At 46.7% G+C, this 27,265-nt stretch overlaps 1 protein-coding gene across 1 annotated transcript in view; it reads left to right on the forward strand.

The window, feature by feature from the left end:
* LOC149326671 (PIH1 domain-containing protein 1-like) overlaps window positions 1-23,044 on the forward strand; it is a 138,986-nt gene extending 115,942 nt beyond the window's left edge. Inside the window, exons 6-8 of the mRNA XM_089562988.1 lie at window positions 17,738-17,912; window positions 20,760-20,903; window positions 22,898-23,044. Coding sequence (XP_089419114.1) covers window positions 17,738-17,912; window positions 20,760-20,903; window positions 22,898-22,939 — 361 coding nt within the window. The 3' untranslated portion in view covers window positions 22,940-23,044. The remainder of the gene's footprint in view (window positions 1-17,737; window positions 17,913-20,759; window positions 20,904-22,897) is intronic.
* Window positions 23,045-27,265: the final 4,221 nt, after the last annotated feature.

Below are 27,265 nucleotides of genomic sequence, written 5' to 3' on the forward strand. Positions count from 1 at the left end.
CCTTGACACGTTCATTATTGTATTCTGAAGTCTAGGGTTCGACGGAATCCCGTCTGGCGAGGGAAATTGATGCTGATTTGTCAAAGAAAACATACACTCGCCAAAGATGCAAAGGAAATAACAGGAATATACGTTTCGGCCCCCGTACGGGTGCCTTGATCACAGAGAAGCGAAGGACGGGAAGGGGAGATATGGGCGATTTTTCGAAGGGTGCGCATGTATATCTCTGGGAGATTGCCACAGGTCCGGTTAATCGTGTTTGGCGTGGATTGAATGTACAATGATTCTATGAAAAGGCGTTTTGGTAAGGATTTTTCCCTTGCAATTACACGTGCTGCGTCCCAGTCGATGGTATAGCCAGTTTTCTGATGACGTTGCGCTAAGGCTTTTGAGCTAGTTTTTCCTTTGGCGACGTCATTTTGGTGCCGTTTGAACCTTGTATTGAATTTTCCTGTTTCTCCGATATAGGAAGCGTCATAATCACGAGAGGGGATCTTGTAGATCACACCTGGGTAGATATCGAGGTCAAGAGGGTCCTTGAGTCGCAAGAGTGGTTGTTTGGATGAAGGAACGTGGACCACTTGAACGTCATAATTTGAAAAGATCCCCTGTCGTGATTGTGAGGCTTCCTATATCGGACAAACAGGAAAATTCAAGCCAAGGCTCAAACAGCACCAAAATGACGTCGCCAAAGGAAAAAAAACTAACTCAAACGCCTTAGCGCAACATCGTCAGGAAACTGGCCATACTATCGACTGGGACGCAGCACGTGTAATTGCAAAGGAAAAATCGTTACCAAAACGCATTTTCATAACAAAATTTCGTGCTGGGCTAGTTGGTAGCGCTCCGTGTGTGTCGTTTCCTTTCTTTGTGTTCGTCTTTTGCATGCGCTGAACCAAGTTTCAACTATGCCTTGTCATAGAGTCATTGTACATTCAATCCACGCCAAACACGATTAACCGGACCCGTGGCAATCTCCCAGAGATATACCTGCGCACCCTGAGAAAAATCGTCCTCACCTGGCCGTCCTTCGCTTCTTTGTGATCAAGGCACCCGTACGGGCGCCGAAACGTCAATTGCTTTTATTGCGAGAGCAATACTGCTAGCACTTTTCTGCCGTCGGTGGAGGTCGTTCCTTCGCTGCGGCGCACGACCACGTGACAGCGTGACGTCACGACCAAAGGAGAGCAGGGGCCCCAGCCCGTCTCTTCGGCCGTAGTCGTTCCTTCGCTCGGCGCCACGGCTACCACGTGACGGCCTCCTCGGCCCGCCGTGTGAGGGCGCTCGCTAGGAGAGGATAAACGGGGCGCCGCAGGCGTGCTCCGCTTAGTCTAGTCTGAGGAGTTGTACAAGGCGTCGCTGGAGCGACGTGCTGCGCGCAAACGCCGGCGCCGTGCCGAGGAGACAGATGAAGCACTACCTTCAGCTATGTCCTCTCCAACCAAAGAGTATTACCCAATAGGGTAGCAGTCTAGACTTGGTGATGTATAGACATCCTGACGACTATCTAATTACCAGTGTTCAGGCCAAGAGTCACTACTTTACGAACCACCACAGCGTGTTCATTGGAATGAACAAACAGTAGAAACCATGTTGTGTACAGAGTAAATCCTTTAGTTGCACAAAAGGCGAAGCCATGCCAAACCACCAGCAGAGCCAAGCGCAGCCAGAAAGCTATTGCTTTCGCAATCACTCAGGCTTAACCAGAGCTAAGCCACAGCTAATTTTTATTTTCTTTGCATCATTGCTGAGTGTATGTTTTTTTTAACAAATCAGCATTATTGTATTCTGTGTACTACTTTTGTTCTAGAAAGGCTAGAACTGCGCAAAAATAGGAGGACATATGCGACGAGGAACACACAAAACACCACGGGCGCAGACTGCGAACTGTTTATTGATGGAAAATACAACGCAGTCCACATCAAGGGAGACCCAAGCACGTGGCCGCCTCGGCACTCGCACATATAAAACAGGTGAGATCACAGCTGAATAACGCTGCTCGTTACTAAAGAACAGCATAAAAACTTAAGCCATATGCACACTGCGCTTCGTATAAAAAAAACTCTGCCTCTCCCGTAACCGAGAGTAGAGTAAGCATGAAATGTTTACGGGCATAACACATTGGTTGTAGATGGTACCAGTCAAAATCTTGAAATGGGTCTAGTGTTCAACACACCACACCACACATACATGTGCGCTGGTCCATGTGGACGCAATCGTTTCCTGACAACATGGAGGAAGGAAAAAAAGAGGAGAGGCCCTTTCCACACAGCACCCTGGGAGAAAAGTGTGGAGGAAATCACGTGGTTTTTTCTCCATTGGGAGGCCATCTTACTCCGGCAGCTTAGCAACGGCGTCGTAGTTGCTGTTTACAAACCGGGCGATAGCAGACGGCCGCGGCGTAGCATTTGAGGTGCGGCGTAGGCGTGCTTTCCTCAACTGCTCGAGTTTGTTTTTGATCGTGCTCACAGACTGACGTTGGCGCCGTTAACTCATATCTCAGGTGGAATTCGCTGCAAAACTCTCGTTGTTGCGTGCATTGATTTCAACGTGCTCGGCGACCACGATCGCACGGGCATTTCGTCTACTGCGTCACTGCTCGGAGCCGTCGGGAGACCGCCGCTGCATTCGCGCTGTTCGTTCACCAGTGATTCAATACGGGGTGCGCTAGAGCGGTCGTCGGCGCAGTGTGCGGACGTTTCGCGTCCTGTACGTGCAGTGTGTGTGTGCCATTCGCGCTCCCGTTTACATCGGCAGTGAAACCTCGCTGCTACCTATGCGTGTTCTTGCAACGCTCCAGCGATTGTCACTGACGTCGGTATAACTGTCGTTTTCGTTTTTCGACGATTGCGCTTGTTTGAGCGGCGGGGGCCATGACATGGGCGGAGAGCGATATTGTAAAGGAAGCAGCTGCGCTCGCTTTGCTCTTAGTATACAGAAACTTTGTTACATGCCCGTTTGAAGCGTGTAACGTTTGAAGCGCGTAGCGAGCTATTTGCCTTTGGGACGTGCCGGGCTAAAGTGTATTCGTTGATATTGTTGCATGCAACGCGAAATAGAACACCGGAGCACGAAAAACTGGGCGGTCCCTCAGTGGTCCGAGCGCGCGAGCGAGAGCAACTAACTTCTTTCTCTTCTAGTGCATGCACTACTTCTGTCTCTTCGAATGCATGTATCAATATCGTGGCCAATTCTGTGCTTTTGGTCACGCGCTATGTGTAGACCGGTATCCTGTAGGAGGTTTGCAATTGCTTTTCTAGCTCATGTCATGGTCAAGAAGTGCGAAAAAGGCGAAGCTCTAACTGAATTTGGAGGCCTTTTCTCACATGCGTTTATTGTGCCCATGTCTTGTGACAGTGTTATTTGTCGTAAAAAGTACGTGGTGAAATGAGGATCCGCATGTGCGCTGAATTTCATTGATGCTTGTGGTGGTTATTGTGTTCAGGAAAGTAAAAACAGCGCTAAATTTTACACAAACCACACAGAAAGATGGAGCGCCCGTCCTGTCCATCTTTCTGTGTGGTTTGTGTAAAATTTATGCTGTTTTTACTTTCCTGAACATAATGTCACACCAGCTAGCCCAGCAAAAGGGCCTGTGGTTATGTTTAAGAAAAATAATTTGATGCATTCATTACATACAACAGATCGACTTTCATTGCCTGTATTGTCGATCACAAGTAAAGTGTGCTACTATGCAGTGACATTACTAGCTAGTATTTCACCAAGTAGAGAAAGCGGAGCGGACAGCTGCAGCTCTGCACATTAAATATGAAACACAGCATTGAAATGAGGCACAACACTATGAAACTTATACTGCAGCCCATGGAGGAAGGAAAGAACTTGCTGCAGCCACTGGGGACTTCTAAACTTCTAGAAGTCTGAAAAGCTATGGTCATATATATTACACACAATACTAGATCTGTGGATGTGAAACATATGCGATGTTGCCATGCTACAAAGGGTGGATTTATAGAGGGGGCAGTCACATTTTAAACGTATATTTTCTGAACTTTTTTAATAGAAAAAGGTGTTCAGAATGGTTGTCCTATGTAAAATTTCAGTCTTTTGGAGGGAAGCGACACCCCCCCCCCCACCCCCCATCCATAAACCCTCCCCTGCCGTCTACTATATGCACTTTGGCCCTCTCCGTTTCTGTCGCCTCTATGAATGGCCTTTGGAGTTGTGAATCAAAAGTCATTGTTGGCACGGCCACCAACAACACGTTATGATACTACATTTTGTGTTCAGGGTCAACAACTCAGACCTATTAGTATATTTGCCCATCCTCACTGCTGTATGAGAAAGCATTTCTTGCATGGCCAGCCGCACGAAAACATGCAATGAAGATAAGTATGGTATTCAACACCAACAAAAAAATACTGCAGAATTTTTCTAATCCTCACTGCTGCAACATAAGGCACTGTTGACACTGCCAGCTTCCAAAACATACGCAATGGAGGCAGATTGCAACATTCAGCGACAAGAGCTGCAATAAAAGGCAGGTTGAACTCTAAGGTGGGGTGTGGTCATGCATGGCAGCATTGTTCACTGCTGAATCGAAAGCAGACACGTGCACACTTGAGTGACAAAGATTCATTAAAATATTTGTCTTGGCTACTAGCTCATTTCACGGCCTTTACGTTTTTCATATCAGTGGCATGCACTGCTTTGCTGGTTTCGGACTGATGTAGTTGTAGACTTCGCGTGATATTTTGTTTACTTAGTAAATACGCAAAAACATGGAAACGTTGGTATCAGTTAACACTATTTTTAAGACATACAAATATACATTCTTTTATTTTAAAGAATACATATTTCATTGTTCTAGACAGTGAGCTTTATGTAATGCACAATGGCATTCTCAATGGCAATGCAGTTATTATTTTTGCGTTTGATCCCTCCGCAAATTCTATGAGGAGGCCGCGCTGCAACACGAGCCCCACCCCAAACAAAATTTCTGGCTACGCCACTGCCAGGGAAGCTTATAATCTCCGCCGTCAGAAAAAAAAAACGTAGCGAAAAGTGGCGACGGGTACTGCATGTCAAGATGGGCCACCGCAGTAATTGAAAGCGAAGGTCACTTCCCGCGCTTGCAGGAGTTGAGATAAGCATTTTTCCCGGCTGCAACTAATTGTGACCAGGGCCGAGCAGTGGGAGACAGCATGAATAGGACGCAGTACGAAGCAATAACTGGAAGTAGCCGCCTGTCTCACACGGGTATTTCCGCTTTATTGACTTTTCCGCTGACGAACACCAGCATAGGGCACCCTAAACTGGCAAGCAGCCAAGCGCCACTCGCGCTGGGGTCTGTTCCCATACATTGATTGATTGTAAAACATTTTATTCGCCGGGAAGAGCTTGGCAAGAGGTCGCGTTAAGTGGTCGAGAGTACATAGCCCTCGACGACTTTGTCAGCCCACTCCACCGCCAAAACTTGCGTTCTGGGGTCAGAGCTAGCCAGCACGGTCTCCCACCGCTCGAGAGAAGGAGCTGTAACTAGATCACCCGGAGGTGGCTCTATTTTGCAGTCCCACAGGATGTGATCGTAGGTAGCACGTTGGCCACAGTGTTTGCAGTTTGGGTTGTAAAGATCTGGATAAATGTGCGCGAGGAGTGATGGGGTAGCACGCTCCTTCGTTGGATTTGAAACGCGCGCGCAACGGAGCGGCGGCGAAATGTAAACAAAAGAGCCCGCCGGATTAAGATGGCGCCGAGCTTGTTTCCGGCTTCACAAAATGTCACGTCACGGCCTCTCCTCTAAACTTGGATATAGTGCCTAGAATATAACTTGGAAGAAGGAAAATTAGAGGAGAGGCCGTCACGTGACATTTTGTGAAGCCGGAAACAAGCTCGGCGCCATCTTGTCCGGGCTGACGTCATGCTGACGTTTCGCCGCCGCGCCGATTGCGCGCGCGGTTCAAAGCCAACGAAGAAGCGTGCTACCGCATGGGCACAGGCCCCCGCAGGTTTGCATGTACGGGGTAGAAGTTTTGAAAAATGCCATTTGTTTGCAGTTGATGACTTTGTTGTAGAGCAGAAGCTTTTGTGTTGTTGTATATGATGTGAAAATATTCAGCGCACAGATTCAGCTGCTGCACGCAACTCGGCGCCCTGCGCTCCTCCCACCGTCGCAAACACGGGTCGCTCCTTCCGCGACGCCGTCTTAGGACCTCGTGCTGCTCCATCAACCTCATCGTCACCTGTAAATAGCCACGTTTTTCCATATGAGTTGTTTTTTGTGAGAAAATAAATGTTTTTTATGAATGAAGTTCTCGGGATCCTGTGTGCATACGTATCTTTATGTAGATATTGCAGTGAACAAAACTAACCCTTCGCTTTTATTAAAGAAGAAACATCTCTAAGGTATTGTTTAAGCGCAGGGTCTCTTTCTTTTTACCAGCGGCGTCCCCGAAAAATACTTCTGCCTACGCCACTGGTAGTGGCTGTATTGTGAAAGAATTTTACTCATCTGATTCGGCGCACGTGTCTACTTTGAGTTTAGAATAACCTAAGGGCGCGTGTGATCAATGAATACGTAAAGTCGGGATCGAATTAATCGCAGGTGTAAGCAAGATGCCGGTAGAAACTACAGCGAGTGCATAAAGGTATACGCGACAATAGTCGGATATAAAATCAACGGTAAATTTCACATTCAAACGAACGAGCCCCTGCATTCTTTACTGAGTATGGCATGCAATAGTCACCAGTAGCTCAGGTTTTTGTGAGTCATTTCTGCAAAAATATTTTTTCAAATTTTATAAGAGCTTTGGGGAACGTTCTAAAATTAAGAGATTTCACATACCGATTGCCTGAAAGCACTTTCTTTTTCTTCTTCCTTTCTTTTTCTTTCTCCTTTGAATGCTGTGTGTCTTGGAACTCACAGTGTATTTCATGAAGCTTCCGAACAAACTATCCCACCTTAATGCAGTGTAAAGTACTCCCTTTAAACTTAAGCTTCCTGAAATGTTTTAGTATATGGCTACCCTAGAAGCCTTTCATGTACAGCTTGCTTGCACGAGACTTATATTTGAATGGTACTCTGCAACACTTTCTATTTGAGAGCATAATGATTTTTGAGTGGACAGCTGTAAAATGTGCTCATGAGGTTGTAAAAAAAAAATCATTCTATGCTAGAATGAGTTTAGAGGTTCATGAATGAGATCCCTGAGCAAGGTTATTGATATTGGGTTGTTTGCATGCTATGCTCGCATAAAAGTGTGCCGCATACTGGCCGCACTTTAATCGCGCTCTCTGGAGGATAGCACAAACCCCTTAGTATTATGCTGAATGAGTGTGCACTTGTCTGCTTTCGGCTGAGTCGTGAACAATGCTGCCATGCATGGTCACACCCCACCTTAGTGTTCAACCTGCCTTTTAATGCAGCTCTTGCTGCTGAATGTTGCGATCTGCTTCCATTGCATATGTTTGGGAAGCTGGCTATGTCAACGTTGCCTTGTGCTGCAGCAGTGAGGGTAGGAAAAATTCTGCAGTACTTTGTTGTTGGCCATAAATACTATACTTATCTTCATAGCATGTTTTCGTGCGGGTGGTGATGCAAGGAATGCGTTCTGGTATACAGCAGTGAGGATGGGCAAGTATACAAAAAAGTTTGAGTTCTTGACCCTGAACGCAAAATGTAATATCATAACGTGTTGTATTGGTGGCCGTGCCAGCAATGACTTTTGATTCACAACTCCAAGAGCCACTCAAGCAGGTGACAGAAACGGAGAGGGCCAAAGTGCATATAGTAGACAGCAGGGGAGGGCTTATCTGAAATTTTACACAGGATAACCATTCTAAACACCTTTTCCTCAATGAAAAAAGTCCAAGAAATAAATGTTTAAAATGTGACTGCCCCTCTCAATAAATCCATCCTTTGTAGCATGGCAACATGACATGTTTCGCATATCCACAGATCTAGTATTGTGCATAATATATATTACCGTAGCTTTTCAGACTTCTAGAAGTTTAGGAGTACCCAGTGGCTGCATTATAAGTTTCGCGGTGTTGTGCATCATTTCAATGCCGTGTTTCATGTTTAATGTGCAGAGCTGCAGCTGTACGCACCGCTTTTCGCTACTTGATGAAATACTAGCTTCTAATGTCACTGCATAGTAGCACACTTTACTCGTGATGACAACACATAAAATGAAAGCTGATCTATTGTACGTAATGATCGAATGCATCAAATTATTTTTCTTCAACATAACCACAGACATCAATGAAATTCAGCGCACATGTGGGTCCTCATTTCACTAAGTACTTTTTACCCCAAAAAACACAATCACAGGACATGGGCACAATAAACACGTGAGAAAAGGCCTCCTAATTCAGTTAGAGCTTCGCCTTTTTCGCACTTCTTGACTATGACATCAGATAGAAAAGCAATTGCAAACCTGCAACAGGAAACCGGTCTAAGCATAGCGCGCGACCAGAAACACAGACTTGGCCACGATATGAACGAATACACTTGAGCCCGGCACGTCCCAAAAACTAGAGCTCGCTAGACGCTTCAAACGTTACACGCTTGAAACGGGCGGGTAATAAAGTTTCTGCAGTATACTATGAGCAAAGTGAGCGCAGCTGCATGCTTCCTTTAAAATATCGCCCTCCGCCCATGTCATGGCCCCCGCCGCTCACACAAGCGCAATCGCGAAAGACGAAAATGACAGTTACACTAACACCAGTGACGATCACTGGAGCGTTGCGAGAACACGCCTAATAGCAACGAGGATTCACTGCCGATGGAAACGGGAGCGCGAATGGTACACGCACACTGCACGCACAGGACGTGAAACGTCCGCACAATACGCCGACGACCTCTCTAGCGCACGGCATATTGAATCACTGGTGAACGAACAGCGCGAGTGCTCCTCAGTGAGCAGCGGTAGTCTCCCGACGGCTCCGAGCAGTGACGCAGTAGACGAATGCCATAGACGAAATGTCTGTGCGATCGTGGTCGCCGAGCACGTTGAAATCAATGCACGCAACAACGAGAGTTTTGCAGCGAATTCCACCTGAGATATGAGTGAACGGCGCCAACGTCAGCCTGTGAGCACGATCAAAAACAAACTCGAGCAGTTGAGAAAAGTACGCCTACGCCGCACCGCAAATGCTACGCCGCGACCGTCTGCTACCGCCATGTTTGCAAGCAGCAACTACGACGCCGTTGCTAAGCTGCCCGGACTATATGGCCTCCCGATCGCGAAAAAACCACGTGATTTCCTCCACACTTTTCTCCCATGGTGTTGTGTGGAAAGGGCCACTCCTCTCTTTTTCCTTCCTCCATGCCTCTAAATTTTCCTTCCTCCATGCCTGACAAGAATGTATATGCAGCGCGTTCGAAACTTTCTAAAGTGCGCAGAGGCGAAAGCGTTTTCCGCACCACTTTCCCTAGGTGACACTGGTGACGTCACCACTGGATTACGTCACACATACATAATTGATGACGAAGTAATGACAAATTACTGTTTAGTGACTAATTACTGATTAATGACTAAATGCTAATCAACTGCTAATTAATGACGCTTAAGCTTCGCCTTTAGGAGTGGAACGCGACAGCGTGTTGTAGCGCTGCCAGGCAGTCCACGGAACGCCACCACCCGTTCGGCGCGACGCCTTGCCCTTTGAACGCGACGCTTTTTGAGGAAAGGAAATTGCGCAGTAATTGTGTGTCATCTCGGTGGACACCCGAACCGCTCCTTACAGGAAGGGAGGAACGCCACCACCCGTTCGGCGCGATGCCTTGCCCTTTGAACGCAAGGCTTTTTGAGGAAAGTAAATGGCGCAGTAATTCTCTGTCATCTCGGTGGACACCCGAACCGCACCGTAAAAGAAGGGAGGAAGGCCACCACCCGTTCGGCGCGATGCCTTGCCCTTTGAACGCGACGCTTTTTGAGGAAAGGAAATTGCGCAGTAATTGTGTGTCATCTCGGTGGACACCCGAACCGCTCCTTACAGGAAGGGAGGAACGCCACCACCCGTTCGGCGCGATGCCTTGCCCTTTGAACGCAAGGCTTTTTGAGGAAAGTAAATGGCGCAGTAATTCTCTGTCATCTCGGTGGACACCCGAACCGCACCGTAAAAGAAGGGAGGAAGGCCACCACCCGTTCGGCGCGATGCCTTGCCCTTTGAACGCGACGCTTTTTGAGGAAAGGAAATTGCGCAGTAATTGTGTGTCATCTCGGTGGACACCCGAACCGCTCCTTACAGGAAGGGAGGAACGCCACCACCCGTTCGGCGCGATGCCTTGCCCTTTGAACGCAAGGCTTTTTGAGGAAAGTAAATGGCGCAGTAATTCTCTGTCATCTCGGTGGACACCCGAACCGCACCGTAAAAGAAGGGAGGAAGGCCACCACCCGTTCGGCGCGATGCCTTGCCCTTTGAACGCAAGGCTTTTTGAGGAAAGTAAATGGCGCAGTAATTCTCTGTCATCTCGGTGGACACCCGAACCGCACCGTAAAAGAAGGGAGGAACGCCACCACCCGTTCGGCGCGATGCCTTGCCCTTTGAACGCAAGGCTTTTTGAGGAAAGTAAGTGAGTGAGTGAAAAACATTTATTGCTCCAAAAATCAGGTTTTAGCGGTGGGCCGATGTCTTCATGTCTTCGGCCTCTTCACAAGGTCGGCGCCCCTATTCCAGGGCACCGCTGAGTCTTGCTGCTTCGCAGGCGTGCTGCACCAGTGCCCTTTGGGCCGTGAGCTCGCTGCTGGTCAGCAGGCCCTCCCATTGTTCCGCACCCGGGTCATTTAGCTTGTGAAATGCTCTGTTACGTTCGCATTCCCATGTGATGTGATATAGCGTGGGGGTTGCTCCGCAACACGGACATGTGCCCCTGTATTGTGTAGGGAACATCTTGTGTAGTATGTATAAATTGTGGAAAGTCAAATGGCGCAGTAATTCTCTGTCATCTCGGTGGACACCCGAACCGCACCGTAAAAGGGAGGAACGCCACCACCCGTTCGGCGCGATGCCTTGCCCTTTGAACGCAAGGCCTTTTGAGGAAAGGAAGTTGCGCAGTAATTGTCTGTCATCTCGCTGGACACCTGAACCGCACTGTAAAAGAAGGGAGGAACGCCACCACCCGTTCGGCGCGATGCCTTGCCCTTTGATCTCAACGCTTTTCGAGGAAAGGAAATGGCGCAGTAATTCTCTTCATTTCGGTGGACACCCGAACCGCAACGTAAAGGAAGGGAGGAACGCCACCACCCCTTCGGCAAGTAAATGGAGCAGTAATTCTCTTCATCTCGGTGGACACCCGAACCAACGTTACTAGAACCTACTCAGTTTCGCAGCTCCCCATACCGCCCAGCGGAGGAGTGTCCCAAGCGGCGGTCACGAGAACTAACGGCGCTGCAGTCGAGTCTTGCTCCCTGCCGGGTGCGTCGTCTGCTACACGCAGCGCGGACGCGTGGAGCGGCCGGCACATATGAGGTTTTGGCGAGCTGCATTCGCGCTCTACATGGCTGCAGTAAAATAATACTTCCATTACGGCAGCTTTTGCTTCGAAGCTGTGTGTTATCTTGGAGAAAACGTTTGTGTGATGCGAAATTAGGCTGTTAATATTGTGAAAAAATTGCAAAAACGCTGAAATGACTGTCCGCGGAGTCATCGTTGGGATACCCGCTATTGCATCCCGGTGCAAAGCAGGTCAGCATGAAGAGGCCCGATGTCACAAAATACTAAAACAAAATTCAGGGGCCACTTTGACGATCTAAAGTGCGCGAGGCGAAAGCCTTTCCACGCAACTTTGGCCGCACGGCCGTTGGCACACACAAGGCGGCTATGGGGCGACTTGGCTTGGCTAGCCATGACAAATTGGGTCGAGACTAATTAGTCATGACCCATGAATAACTAGTCATGATTGATTAATTACGAACTAGTTATGCCCGGTTAATGACTGGCTAGTCATGACAAACCAGTCATGACTAACCAGTCAACTACTAATGGCTGGTTAATGACTAACTTGCCATGACTGCTTAATAACTAACCAATCATGACAATTAGTAATTGGTCATGGTTAGTCATGATTAATCCGTCATGACTAACCATGACTAATGGCTAATCAGTCATGGCTAGTCATGACTGATTAATTACCAACTAGTCATGACTAACCATTAATGACTAATTGGGTCATGACTTGACCCATGACTTACTAGTCATGATTGGTTATTGACTAACTGGTCATGATTGCTTATTGACTAACTAGTTATGTCTGGTTAATGACTAGCTAGTCATGACTAACCAGTGATGACAAACCAGTCATAACTAGTCATGATTGGTTAATGACTAACTAGTCATGATTGCTTAATGACTAACCAGTCATGACTAATCAGTCATTAGTCATGGTTAATGGTTAGTCATTACTAACCATGACTAATGGCAACAAGTCATGACTGCTTAATGACTAACTAGTCATGACTAACCAATCATGACTAATTGGGTCATGACTTGACCCATGACTTTCTAGTCATGATTGGTTATTGACTAACTAGTCATGACTAGTTGGTTAATGGCTAGTTAGTCATGACCAACTAGTCGTGATTGGTTAGAACAAGTCATGTCTGGCTAATGACTAGCTAGTCATGACCAACATTACTAGAACTTGGTTCTAGTAATGTTGGTCATGACAAAACAGTCATGACTAACCAGTCATAACTAGTCATGACTGGTTAATGACTAACTTGTCATGATTGCTTAATGACTAACCAGTCATGACTAATCAGTCTTCAGTCATGACTAACCAGTCATGACTAACCATGGCTAATGGCTAACCAGTCATGACTGCTTAATGACTAACTAGTCATGACTAACCAATCATGACTAATTAGTCATGACCCATGACTTACCAGTCATGATTAGTTATTGACTAACTAGTCATTACTAGTTCGTTAATGACTAGTTAGTCCTGATCAACTAGTCATGATTGGTTAAGGACAAACTAGTCATGTGTCAGCATTCACATTTATTACGAGCCACGCGGCCCCAACACGCCAGCACACGACATTTAACGCTCCTGCTCAGCGACCACGAGGCCCCCCGCATCCTAACATTCTCCTACGAGCGTACCCCTTGACAAGCTACGATGCTGCGCCTTACGGCAGCGGAGTCGTAAGGAGAAGCATCTGCAAGTAACACGTCTGGACTTGTCACAAGAGGCCAGACAGCGAGGCGCCGTTTCCTCCTCCCCCGGACGCCAGCGCGCGCGGCAAGATTTGAAGCGGTTGGCCGCGCGGTCGCTGGTTGGTCCTTTCGGAGTGCCGCCTTTGGATTGGCCAGTTCGGAGGGGCCACCGTTCCTCAGGCTATAAAAGCCCCACCGCTGCAGCATGAGAAAGAGACGACCGAGAGGCGCCGACGATACGAGACGCGTCGGCGAGGCCCTCCCGACTCTGCAGATCCGCCGAACCTCCTACGTATCAATAATCCAGTTATCTCATTCTTGTATTCTTAAGTCTTAAATTAAACCTGTTTTCTTTATTCGAAAAGAATCCGGCCACTTCTCGCTAACACATGTCTGGCTAATGACTAGGTAGTCATGACCAACATTACTAGAACTTGGTTCTAGTAACGTTGGTCATGACAAAACAGTCATGACTAACCAGTCATTAACCAGTCATGACTGGTTTGTCATCGTTGGTTAGTCATGACTAGCTAGTCATTAACCAGACATGACTAGTTAGTCAATAAGCAATCATGACTAGTTAGTCAATAACCAATCATGACTAGCAAGTCATGGGTCAAGTGATGACCCAAATAGTCATTAATGGTTAGTCATGACTAGTTAGTAATTAACCAGTCAAGGCTAGTCATGACTAGTTAGCCATTAGTCATGGTTAGTCATGACAGATTAATCATGACTAACCATGACCAATTACTAATTGTCATGACTGGTTAGTTATTAAGCAGTCATGACAAGTTAGTCATTAACCAGCCATTAGTAGTTAACTGGTTTGTCATGACTAGCCAGTCATTAACTGGACATGACTAGTTCGTAATTAATCAGTCATGACTAGTTATAACCAGTCATAACTAGTCGACTGCTTAATGACTAACCAGTCATGACCAATGCGTCATTAGTCATGGTTAACCAGTCATGACTAATGACTAACCAGTCATGACTAGTAATCACTGGTTAATGAATAACTAGTCAATCATGACTAACAGGTCATGAGTCATTAATGACTGACCAGTCAAGACAGGATAGTAAGTCATTAACCAATCATGACTAACTAGTCATGAGTTAATGGCTAGTTTAAATGCCAAATGAGTAAGTGACTTCAAATGCCAAAGGCCCTGGTTCGATTCTCAGCCTCGACAGTTTTTTTTAAGTAGTGACGCCGAAACGAGGACACATCTGCCGACACGGCTGCTAACGACAGTATGAGGCATTAAAGGCCTTAAAATTAACTGAGAAGCAGACGACACAAAACAGCTGTCGCGAGCGCTCTCTTTAAAAAGGGCGCAACAGGGCCAGCGAGCCGCACCGAGCGGCGACGAGGGAGCAAGACTCGATCGCAGCGCCACTAGTTCGCGCGACCGCCACTTGGGACAGCTCTCCGGGCAGAGCTGTGAAACTGAGTTTGTTCTAGTAACGTTGACCCGAACCGCACCGTAAAGGAAGGGAGAAACGTCACCACCCGTTCGGCGCGATGCCTTGCCCTTTGAACGCGACTTTTTTTGAGGAAAGGAAATTGCGCAGTAATTCTCTTCATCTCGGTGGACACCCGAACCGCCCCCCCCCCCCCCGTACAGAAAGGGAGGAACGCCACCACCCGTTCGGCGCGAAGCTACTGGCGCTTGTATGCCGGTCCTGTAGGAGGGCTTAGTGAGTCTCGCTAAATCTCGTATGGTGCCCGGATGAGTGGAATTCATAGCCCGGATGTTGGCTCTCGGTCTCGGCGTGACGTCACCGCACTGCCGACAACGGGAGCTAAAAGCATTTCATGCTTAAAGAAAAACAGCAAGAATAAGTGAGCCTGACAGAGATAAAAAAGAAGCCAAATGTCATTGGACAATTAATCGGAGTAAGGGTCAAATGAAAAGGATGCATATGTCAAACAACAATTAACGGCTATAAGTACGAAAGTTAAGGAAATAAAAGCACGAAGGCGAAATGCAAAGCCACAGACAACAAGAGCAGAAGCCTCAAAAACCAACGGTCAGCCAAAGTAAAGGTGAAAATGACGAAGAACGTAAATTGCAAAAAATGGAAACGCAGGCAGGGAAAAGGCAGAATGGGTGCGAGTGTGTGCACAAAAAGCCATAGTAAAAAATGCAGAAACCCAGCATATAACTCGTGAATAATTTCATCCTTAGAAGACTGGACAGTGCGAAAAAAAGAGAAGGTTTTTACAAGTAGCCCTCCAGAAAAGCAATTTCCCTTGGTAAAAGCGAAACAGAGGGGGTGCTGATACACTTGTACGGATTTTCTTATGTGTAGTGCTTCCTTGATTTTCCTTTCTGTGTTGTCCCTCGATCTGAACACAAAGTTCATGTATCCAAACAGCGGTTTTGCCCCGCCGCGGTGGCTCAGTGGTTACAGCACTCGGCTGCTGACCCGAAAGATGCGGGTTCGATCCTGGCCGTGGCGGCTGATTTTCGATGAAGGCGAAATTCTAGAGGCCCATGTGCTGTGTGTTGTCAGTGCAGAAATTTCCGGAGCCCTTCACTACGGCATCCCTCATAGCCTGAGTTGCTTTGGGACGTTAAATGCAATAAAGCAAGCAACCAACCAAACAGCGGTTTGCAGAGAATCTTTCTCTTTTCCTCACATTTACCCTTGCAGCCTTTACAATGTTGGGCTAAGTGATCTCCTGCATTGTTATTCACAGTCCAGTTGTGTTCACGTACCGTTTCCTTGAAATACCTGCCGGTTTGTTCAATATGGACCCTCTCACAGGTGGGGGAAATTACATAGTCTAAAGTTGGACAGAATACCGTCTGGCCAGGATGAGACACTATTATAAGGCAAAGACTGGGAAAGAAGGAGAAGTTCCGTCATTTTGAAACCCGAGCGCTTTGCTGCGCTAGTGCGCGCAGCCGCCGTTCGAAGGCCCTCGAAATCTTGTCGGTTGACTGCACAGCCATAGGAGCCGCCCGTGTAGCAGCGCTTGATAGGCCTTTGAGCCGAGGGCCTTCGAAATGCCATTGTGACAGTGGTATGAGACTCTGGCTGGCACAGACAGTGGTAAGAATCGTCTTCCGGGATCACTGTGTGGGTACGAGATCAGTTGAAGCTCGGAGTCCAGCGTTCGTGCATGCTCTGTATCGAAGGGAGCCCACGTCCGGTCAGATCACTCCAAAATCCTTTTGATTACAAATGGCTTCCCACTCGCGCTCAACAGTGAGCGGGCGTGAGGGATCAGTGGCCCTACTTGTCCTGTTGGCGGTACGTAGTGGCACATTTTTTGTGACCGCTGTTCTTGGCGTCCTGTTTTCTGCTGCTATGCAATCCTCTGGATTGTTTATCTTTCTTTAAAGCTGCCAGTGAGGTTCCCTATTACTTATTTTCCCTAGAGTTGGGAAGTACAACTATTATAAAAAAGACTGCCATCACTCTCCTGGTAACAAAGAACCGCTTATTATAAATATCAGCACCCGTAGCGTTGTAAATCTGACCAGCTTGAGGCTGTTTTCATAGACTATAGTTCGCATGCTGTTCTTTTAACGTAAGCTTGCTGCTGAGCGGAATGAGTGATGAAGACGTTCCCCTCCATCTAATCGTGTTTTCCATTTCTTTGAAAATATTCTTGACAAATCCGGCTAGGTAGACGTAATATTTTTAGATTTCAGGAAAGCATTTTACCTTGTTTCACACAATTAGCTGAACAGAATGGAAAGTTGGGCTAGTTGAATGCTGTTCGGGATGCGTGGACGCAAACGTTACTAGGACACAGAAAGAAGACCAGATCTCTACTGATGGCCTCGTGTGGAAATTGCGTGAGCAAGCCTTCGCTCCTGTCCTGTGGCGTTCTGTGTCTTTGTAACGTTTGCGCCCACTTATTCATCATGAGCACTTAGCTGATCGAGTGATTAACCTTCTTTCATTATTAATTTGGCTGCTGCGTACCGCACTAACCAAAAGCAGCTTGTTAATATCGATATTCACCGTTACCATGGACTCCCAGTTACATCAGTTGTTCCTCAATGTAGTGTTTTAGGGCCTTTATTGTCTTTAACTATATTAATCACATTGTGAGCGTAATTACTGATGCCGTGCAGGTCAGATTGTTTGCTAATGATTGTGGGCTCTCCAGTGAAATAACCTGCCGCGATGATCAGGTCAAAAGTCAAACGTTAAAAAGCTCATGTCGTTTACTGTTGTGATTGGCCAGCCGAATTATGCAGGACGCTGAGGGCCCAGTGTTGGCAACTGCTGTTTTCTTAGAGTACAGAGGGCAAAACACATGCCTAGAACAACCAAATTGTGTGTTCTGCCGCTCCCAAAGCCGCTGCGACCAAGAAGGCAAAAAATGACAATGAAATCGTATGAGTTTAACTGTGCATGTTTACATCCAGGCCATTTTTAACCAAATCTTATCGCTAGTTATCGCGTGTTCAGCCCGAAACATGCTCAGAACGTGTTCTAGACATGCGTTTTGCCGTCTATATGCGGGGAAAACTGAAAAGAGCGCTCTAGAAGTAACCAGTACGAAAAGGTAGGCGATTTGGTTTGAATCTGCCACCGTATCTCCCGTCGCACAGTGGTAACCGTCGCTTTTCTCTCTCTCGCCCAGGAGTAAGAGCGCATCAACGGCCGACTATGACGGTACAGCTTCCAACGGAGGCGCCGCCGATTCCAGCGGCCGCAATCCCGTGGCGTGGCGTGGATCGGCCAAGCTGGACCTGACGCGCCACAGCCTGCCAGGACAGCGCGACACGCTCGTGGCGCGCTTCTCTCTTCCTGGCGTGGTAGGTACTGCGTGGCGCACTCACACTTCCCGACCGCCACGTCGACCACGAGCTCTCGCCTCAAACTTGCTGAACACTTCCGGTAAACCAGCATGCGTCTAATGCACCTCCGGTATACCGAAAATGTCTTTTCGCACACTCACTTCAGTGTATTGTTCGGTATGAGGGGCCTTTGGGTTGCCTTACTCGTTCAGGCCTGCAGTTCCCGACGCGGAACGAAGGAGGCCGCCACGATGGCCCAGTGGTTATGGTGCTCGGCTGCTGACCCGAAAGACGCGGGTTCAATCCCGGCCGCGGCGGTGGGATTTCGATGGAGGAGAAATTCTAGAGGCCTGTGTACTGTGCGATGTCAGTGCACGTTAAAGAACCCCAGGTGGTCGAAATCTCTGGAGCCCTTTGCTCCGGCGTCTCTCATAACCTGAGTCGCTTTGGGACGTTGAAGCCCATAAACAAAATCAAACCGTCTGCTACGAAGGAAGCTGTGCAGTAGATTTATTTTACATTTTTCCATTCGAGACAGGAGTACCTCGGTAGCAGACCCTCACCGCTTTTTATATGCAGTTGGTATTCCGTAGATCCCTGGCTGGGGAATACAATTCTGTGAACGATGGCCAATCAAGTGGGCAGTTGTGGAGCCGCCGCCTCCTGCCGTGGCACGAACTTGAGCTTCCAGCAGCATCCCGCTCCGTCCAGCGAACCGAGGGCAGACTCGGCCACTCGATGCCGCCTTCACCTTGGCCTGATGGGAATTTTACCAGGCCCGAGTTCTCCGAAGCGTCTCTGCATCTCAAAAGTATGCAGAGACGCAACGACTGGATGGACGGATGGACAGACGGGCGAACGGACGAACCTATCAGCTTAGTTACTTCTACCCATTTAAAATGTATTTTTCTTCTACTGTTCCTTAAACCCCAGTGCTTTGAATAAATCAGCCCCATGTCTTTCACTTGTATGGTGAAGCTCTTTGCAGAAAATTTAGTACAAGTGTTCAGCCGTTTCCTCCTCCTCTTCACACGCACCGCATAACGTGTCCATCTCTTGATACTTGATTCGGTACGTCTTAGTCCGCAACACTCCCGTCCTAGCCGCGAACAACAAAGAGCTTCCCCTAGAATTGCTGTAGATATTTTCTTTGGCAAAAAAAAAATTCTTCCTTAAATGTTATGTACGTTCCGAGTGCCGATTTCCTCTGGATCTCTGTTTTTTTAACCTTTTTCTTTAACAGATCAGTCCTGATTTGCCCCGCCGACAGCTGCCCAAATATTTGCTTGTTAGTTTTCTGGTTCGCTTTCTCCATTCTGTGTCGACATTCCTCATGTGTGAGTAACGGAAATGATTCCTTGCCCACTGCTTTTCTCCCTTTCTCTCAATCGGTCCTAAAAATTCTATCTTACTGCTAGCTTCTCTGCTGTCGAGCGATGCCCATGCCATGCCTCCTTGTACCCACTGATTCGATGCACTGCCACGTGCTCCCAAAACAAGCCTACCTACCTCACGCTGCTCGATTTCTAACCTTGCTTGAACCTCTGGTGCCATGCACAAGACCGCACTGCCGAAAGTCAGACTAGTAACTGTCACCTCTTTCCAAGTCCCTCTTACCACTCTGTACCTATTATAATTCCACAATACCCTGTTTTCATTGACAGCTGCATTCCTACTGCCTTAGTCGTTTGTTGCCTTAGTCGTTTGTGCTATCCGCACCCCAAGATACTTGTACTTATCCACTAACAGTCCTTTATGCACACAGAGAGATGCCACTAATGACACCAATTGCTCAAAGATAATTTGGGAACCAGGTGGCAATTATGCAAGGCGCCAAAAAAGGCTGAAGTTTTATATCACTCACATACATTCTTGCATGCCTCCGTCCTTTTTTGCCTGGCTGGCACGATATTTGCCCTTAGATAATCGAATTCCTTTCCCCTGAGTGCAGCAGAAGGGCCACTTACGCAGTAATCTTTTTCATCAGAGAGACGGGTGGCTAAAAAATTTCTTGGCGATTTCTAATGAAAACCTCTAAAATGAAAAAGGTTACTGTTTCAGTGCCCCTTCTGTTGTGCTCGGGGGAAAGGAATTCAATTATTTAAGGGCAAACGTGCTTATTGCGTCAGCCTGGTTAAAAAAAAAGGGTGGAGATGTGCAAAAATGTAAATGATTGATATGAAACTTATGCCTTTGTTTGATTGCTTGTTTGTTTTTGCCACCTTGGTTAATTGTCACCTGGTTTCCAGATTATCTTTGAGCGTTTGATGTCACCAGTGATGGCTCCTTGTGCACATAAATGCTTGATTTTGTGGATAAAATTCAGTTGATGTCCAGCATTTTTGTTGTGTGCTCTCCTGGTCCGTGTTTTTCGTGCGCTGAAACGATGTTTCATAATGCAATTCAGAACCAACCAGCCGTCTACACTTAGTGATAATTGCATTCACTGATGCCAGATAGCTGTGTTCCAAATGAAACAGAGCTAACATTAAATATCAAAATTTCCATTGAAATTTAAAATGTTGTAACTTTTTTTGATCATGTACAAGACATGCTGTGCTTAGGTTGACAAGGACAGAGTTGAAGACAACACAGTTACGTCTAACCATTTGTGTTAACTTTAAATCTTTCCTTGTCAATCTAAGCAGCGCACATAGTGCACATGATCATGTTCCAATTAGCTGAATCGCAAGCACTTCTTAACCTTTTCTGAGGGAGTCTTCCCGGGAACATTGTCTGGCAGATAGCATGTGTATATTTGTCAATTGCACAAATTGCAAGCTTCGTCATTCTCAGAGAAATGGGATGTGGAGGTCCAAATTCAGACGGCGTTCTTTTTTTTGTTTGTTTTTCTGTTCTCTGCAGTCTTCAGGTTCTTCTTTGGCCCTTGACATGGGGGAGGATCGTGTACGGTTGATAAGTGAGCAGCCAAAATACAGCTTCGACTTCTACCTTCCCTTCCTCATCGATGAAGATTCAGTGGTGGCAGAGTTCAATACGAAGCATCAGGTAAGCGCTGTTCTTTTGTTTTTTATTCTTTATGGTCATTCCCATGGTGCATTTACAAAGTGCCTTCATAGACGATGATATACAGCTACATCAAAGCCTTCCGGACAGACAAATACAATTAGGCTCCAACACATTTAACTCCTTCCATCTACGTGGAACAGGTACCGCACAGTGCAAAGTCCTTGGTTTTCCTTTTTTCCTTTTCAGCGTGACCCTCTTTCTGCTGGCCCATAAGCTTGGAGAAATTCTCCACCTAGAACATTCTTTCTGCTCAGACGATATTGCCCTCTGGACTGCTACAGGAAATTATGGCCAACTTGAGGAGACACTTCAAACCTCGACATACAGGGTCTGTTCTGAAAGTAGTAGGACGGGTTTTTTCCTGGGCGAACGGGCGGACCAGAGGTGGTCTGCGCATGCAGGACCGTTGAAGGGGGGTAATGGGAATGGTGGGGAAAATCGGCAGTAGGCTCTCGGCCGTTGAAGAGAGGAGGTCGCTTGTACTGTGAACCCCTGTCGAAACGTCTCGTCACGCAGAATCGTCGAGCGTTTACTGGATCAGCGATACGCGATCAAATTTTGAGTAAATCTTGGTAAAACGGGCAAAGAGACTCACAACATGATTAAGGAGGCCTACGGTGACGCTTCCATGGGTAGATCAGGTGTTTTTTGAGTGGAACAAGCTTTTCTGAGAAGGTAAGGAAAGAGTGGAGGAAGACGACCGCTCCAGGCGCCCTTCGGCCAGCGAGACCAACGAAAATGTGTAGCGAGTGAAACATTTACTTAACAGTGATCGTAGAATGAGTACCAAAATGATTGCTGATGACTTGAGCATTCCTCAAACCCAAATTTTTGAGATCGTGACAGATCATCATGTGAATGAGGACCCCAATTTTTTGCCCAGCACAAGGCGGCAACGCTGCCTCAGCCCCCCTACAGCCTCGACTTGGCCCAGCCAGACTTTTTTCTATTCCCGAGAATAAAATCGACGCTCGAGGAGAAACATCACGGATCGGTACAGGCGGTTCAACAGGCCGTGACTAGGGAGCTAAACAGCATTCTGGTCCAGGCGTTCCTGGAGGCGTACGAAAACTGTAAAACTCATTGGCAGCAGCGTGCAGGTGCGGAAGGGGTCTACCTTGAAAAATTGTAATCGTTTGTACTATTCTGTTCAATAAATTTTGTTTAAAAAAATGAGTCCTACTACTTTCAGAACAGACCATGTATGTCCAACCTCATGCCAGCAACATTGGAATTCAGTGGAAGACAAGCATAGTGTAGTACTATATCGATACCGGAAAAGGCACATCAGGAAGGAATTTTTCTATGATAACTCAAGAGGCAGTGCCCTACTTTTTGAAGCTAGGTCAGGCTGTCTTAGAACGCACAGCAACAAAAAAAAATTTAACGAAGATGACACATGTGCTGTGTGTGGTAGATCTGTAGAAACAATTGAACACCTTGTACTGAAATGTGATGGTATCCAATAACAATGGTCTTGTAAATAAATCTGCGGTGGAAGTTAGCAAAAAGTGATTGGAAGATTGGTGGCTGAAAAGCAGAGAGGTGACATAAGGTTAGAACCGTAATGGAAGAAAATGGCGAATTTTAATGACAATTTACAACACAGTTAAACACCACGTCGTTTCAAAGGGGAGGCTCCAATCTTCCGTCCATCCATCCTGGTATTCGCCTTTACTGTTCCTTTAAGAGCTTGCGCTCTGAAAGCAGCACTGCGAAAAATCGCTAGAATACAGAATAGGTGTGTGAATTAGTGTCATATCTGTACGGTACAAGCGTCTAACGCTGTGATAAAGGCGCGTAGGGAACGTTTTACGAAATAAGCCGTAGCAGTAGTGGTTCAAAGGCGGCTGCATTTTGCACCCTGAATCTGCGTGAATGCATCCACGTTATGAATTAAGGACTAAGTGATGCATTCCGTGTGTTTCCACAATCATCCTGGTAGCAGCAGTTGTTGCCTCTTCTTTTCGCAGGTGCTGACGGTCACTGTGCCTCTTCAGCCCCCGGAGTCTTGACTGCTTCTGCTCCTGGCTGCTTCGCATACTACCCGTTTGTTAGACGTCGCTGGTGTGCAGAGACTGTGTGCACATATGGTTTCAATAAATTGCTGTTTATTTTGCTTCCTGTTCCTTAGTTCACCTGAACTTCAGCGGTGTCCCAAGTAAATATAACGAAGTTATTTTTATTTTAAACAGGTGCAGTGTGTCAGGCAGGTGAAACCAACTCAGTTCTGTTTATTTATTTATTTATTTATTTGTACCTTAAAGGGACAGTGAGGAGAGCTCTATTAATATTTTTTTATAGCAAAATCCGATAGTACAGCATTTCATGGATTTGTTGCCACTTGGCCGGCAACGAAAGATGCATTTATTTCTAAGAAATTTGGATTCGAAGTTGAAAAGTTTTTCCCGCCGCTCTGATTCAAACTTGGGATTCTCCTATGATGACACTGGACTCAGTGACGTGAAACGTAACGTGCACATGACGTAACGCAGACTCCGTGATTTCTGACGGCCAGCAGAGCGGCCTAGCAGCAGCTGAAAAGAAAGCTACCGCCGGCCGCACGTTGAAGGCACCTATCAGCTATTGCGGCCGTCGCTACCGTCGCTTCGTTTACGTTTGCACCGCGTTTTGCCAGCGTTACGATGGATCCCATTCTCGAAGTCGTCAACGAAGTTCTCGCAAATAGACACCTTTAGCATACTGTGTACCTTGTTACCGTTAGCGGAATACCGGGAGCCCGCCTACCGCCGGTGAGCAGGCGCTGATTGGTCCCAATGCTGCAGGCGCGCGCGTAGCTGTGGGTACGTGGCGCCATCTGGCGACGTCAAGAAGATTTGCGCATGCATTGGCTGCGCCTCAGTGATTCATCGCTTCTCGTGTCCCATTGTTACTAGAAGCACTGGTTCTAGCAACACTGTTTTGTCCTATGACGTCATCATGCTTGTACTTGCGAGTTTGGCCTGTGGTGGCAATACCTGTATTTTGGTTCTTGCTCTTTTCTACGTTACAAGAGCTTTGTTGTCAGTATGAGTGGCGTTTTTGTAATCAGGAGCTGGTATTCTGTCGATAGAAGCCAACTTCAATTTCTCCTCAGTGTCCCTTTAAAGGCATGCAAGCCGAACCCTACATGTGGGGTGGGGCCAACAAAAGTATTCAAATTATTAGTTTTGGATGACTTGAAGCGGTCAAGGCCAGGATGTAGGGCGTTAATGACCGTGGGCTGGGGCAATGATGAAAAGGCTCTGGTGAATGGCAGAATTTATGATAAAGGCAGAGTACATGTGCCTTTAGGTGCGATTAGCTTGAGATTAGTGACTTAACACTACTGTGGTAAGAATAATCTGAATATTCCTTCACGATTCTGGACGGATTCCATGGCTTCATTAAGGTGACTTCATGAGGGTCCCAGGTGGCAGATGCGTGTTCAAATTTCGGGCTGACTAAAGTAAAATAGCCGGTCAGTTTTGCTGAAGGTAGAGACAACCACGTGTTGTGTTTTAGGTCGCCAAGGACATGGTTAGCGTCTTTAGTTATAAGGTGGGAGGTCGTGGGTCGGGCTGATCTCTAGGTATTTGAGTGATGGTGTATGCGCCGCAGCGTATTTTAATTTGCTGTCTAATCTACTGACGACGATGAAATGAGACGAGAGTTGTCTTATAAGCATTCAAAGACATTGCTAGTCACAGAACCAATTTCAATGAGTGCCAAGTCACTCTGCAAATGTCATAATTCACGGTTAGTGATGCTTGGGTAGACGACGCAGTGCCAGCGATAAGCCAAAAACAGTCAATAACAGATTATTAGGAGGATCGTTAATGTACACTGAAAACAGTAAAGGGCCTAGAATGGTATCTCGCGGCATACCAGCGCTTACAGGGGACATTGAAGACCTGTGGTTGTTGGCGAATATGAACTGCTGGCGGTTATTCCAAAAAATTTTAGCCAATTTAATCAAAAGATTTTAAAAAGCTCAAGCCTTAGAGTTTGAGACATTTATGGGCTGTTTTATTGAATGTTTTTCCAACCCCGAAAAAATTCAGTTATTCTGTACCTTTTTTATTTTTATATTTTATTTACCTCTGGATGTATTGTTTGAATGTGTAGTATTGCTAGAAATGTGTTGTTTTTGTTCTCACTCCTGTACGAGCCTGTCAAGGCTTACAGTATTAAAGGGGCTGCGAAACACTGCTTGGGGGATACCGGCTATACTTCAGGTGGGTTCTTTGTCACACAGATGCTGACTTAAAAAGAATTACAGGAATCGATGCACAGGAACGGCAGTTATTCAATGAAGAAATTTCAAAATACAAGCAAACAAAACGCTGCCCTCAACTCGATTTTGGCGGGACTTCCCACCCCTATTTTGCTCTCCCAGTGACGGCACCTGGCGCAACCAATCAGAACAGCCAGCCAGAGCACGTCGCGGAAGTTTGTTCTCCATGGTTGCCTGCTCTCTGTAACTCGTTCTTGCTGAGACTGGCAGCGTAGTTTCCATGCCAGAGTGCCCCTGGTGGTGTATTTTTATTTTACTTGCTTTGTAAGGCTTTTATCTAAGACAAACAGGTTGTTTTTGTTGATCTAATATAAAACGCAGACAGGTGACAAAATGTCTCTATTTATTCACACAATTTGCAGTATATTTACTGTTCGTCCGATCATCAAGCTCGCGCCAGGTGATGTCATATCCGCTACTAAAACCCGCCACTGTGTGGCGACACCATCAGAGCCATGAATTTGTTTTAGGGAGGACATTAAAATATTAAAAAACGGAATATACGCGGTATTACCGATGCTAATAGCACCATTATAGCTCACTGTATGCGATCAACAGGCAAAACAGTCAACTAAGATTGTGTTTCTGGGCCCCTTTAATAAATAAATAAATTGCATCCACAGGCATACCCAGTCAAAAAAAAACATTGAGATTTCCAATTGGAACCAGTTGATTTTTGGGCACCATTGGAACCAATTGGCTAGAAACCAATTGGAAAGACCAATTGGTTCCAGTTGGCTTTTGAGCCAATTCGTTCCAATGGTGTCTGAAAACCAATTGGTCCCAATGGTTTTTTTTGACTGGGTAGTGCCAATCAACATTTTTCTACGGAATTGAAATTAACATGCTTTTATGGGAATCAAAGCCAACAGACACACATACATCACACACAAGCAACACTGCACATTCAGGCACTAGTAGCATACATTAGCTCAATATGTACATCCAGAGAACACACTTCTGCTCCAACTTATATACCCAATTTATTAGGCTCTCATGCTGGGGCCGGTGGTGCTTGCCCACTGAGCGCAGTTGTTTAATTTAATTTCAGCTCCAGTGGTGGTGTAGGTGATGAGTACAATTTATTAGGCTAAGCTGCTGATAGCTCTTATTGTAAGTACCATATTAGTTCTACTTTTTTCGTCAAACATGCAAACATTCATTGGATAAATTGTGTGCAGTTCAGCGGACCAATTGGATGCAATGGGTAAGATCAATTGGGCTCACCAATTGGAAACCCAAATGGTGCAATTGGATAGTCCATTTAGACCATCCAATTGGAAACTGAACTCGTCCAATTGAAACCCATTGGAGATCCAATGGTTTTTTTTTACTGGGTACAATATCGATATTGGAACTAATGTCAGTAAATAGAGCTAGCTCGGTTGAACCGGAAAGGTTTTGTTGCAAAAGCAACACTCTGACAGCCAAAGCGAGACCTCGGGTGGGCGCCGTAGCTACGCTGACCTTGTTTCAATTGGTCGAAATGGTCGTGACGTCACAGTGCGTGAATTTCAAATGGGGCTAATTGTACTTTGGCTAGTAACCATGCAACCAATTAAAAGGATCGTATAGTGATGCTCCAAGTAAGTGGGGCTGAGTTTATTTAATTGCTTAATTAACCAATTAGCCTAATTAACCTTTCTAGTCAGACGAGATAAATAAATAAAACCGAGTAGGATATTGGTCGAGTTGGAGAATCGAACCAGGGTCTTCGGAGTGCGAGACGAGCACGCCAACCACTCCGCCATGCCAGCTCGATGTTTTGGAATGAACAAAGGCGCGTCTAGTGAATACGATGTCTTCGTTCACTCCCATCTCCCTCCCTTCCCGTTACGGCGAAGTTCAGGTGTTCGCCGAGATATGTGAGACAGATACATTTCCTTTCCTCAGAAACCAATTTACCGGCGAGCAAGGCGTACAGCCGAACGGGCGATGGCGTTCTGTGGACTCCCTGTCGCGTTCCACTCTTCGGGGACACGTGCGATTCGCTGCGGCGCGTCGTTGCGACCGTCGTCGCAACTGTTGCGTGGGCGTTCCCGTGCTGTCGTGCCGGGAGGCCGTG

Source organism: Amblyomma mixtum, chromosome 10 (genome assembly GCF_055824585.1).
Source record: "Amblyomma mixtum isolate Tamu chromosome 10, ASM5582458v1, whole genome shotgun sequence".
In the NCBI taxonomy this organism is placed as follows: Eukaryota; Metazoa; Arthropoda; class Arachnida; order Ixodida; family Ixodidae; genus Amblyomma; species Amblyomma mixtum.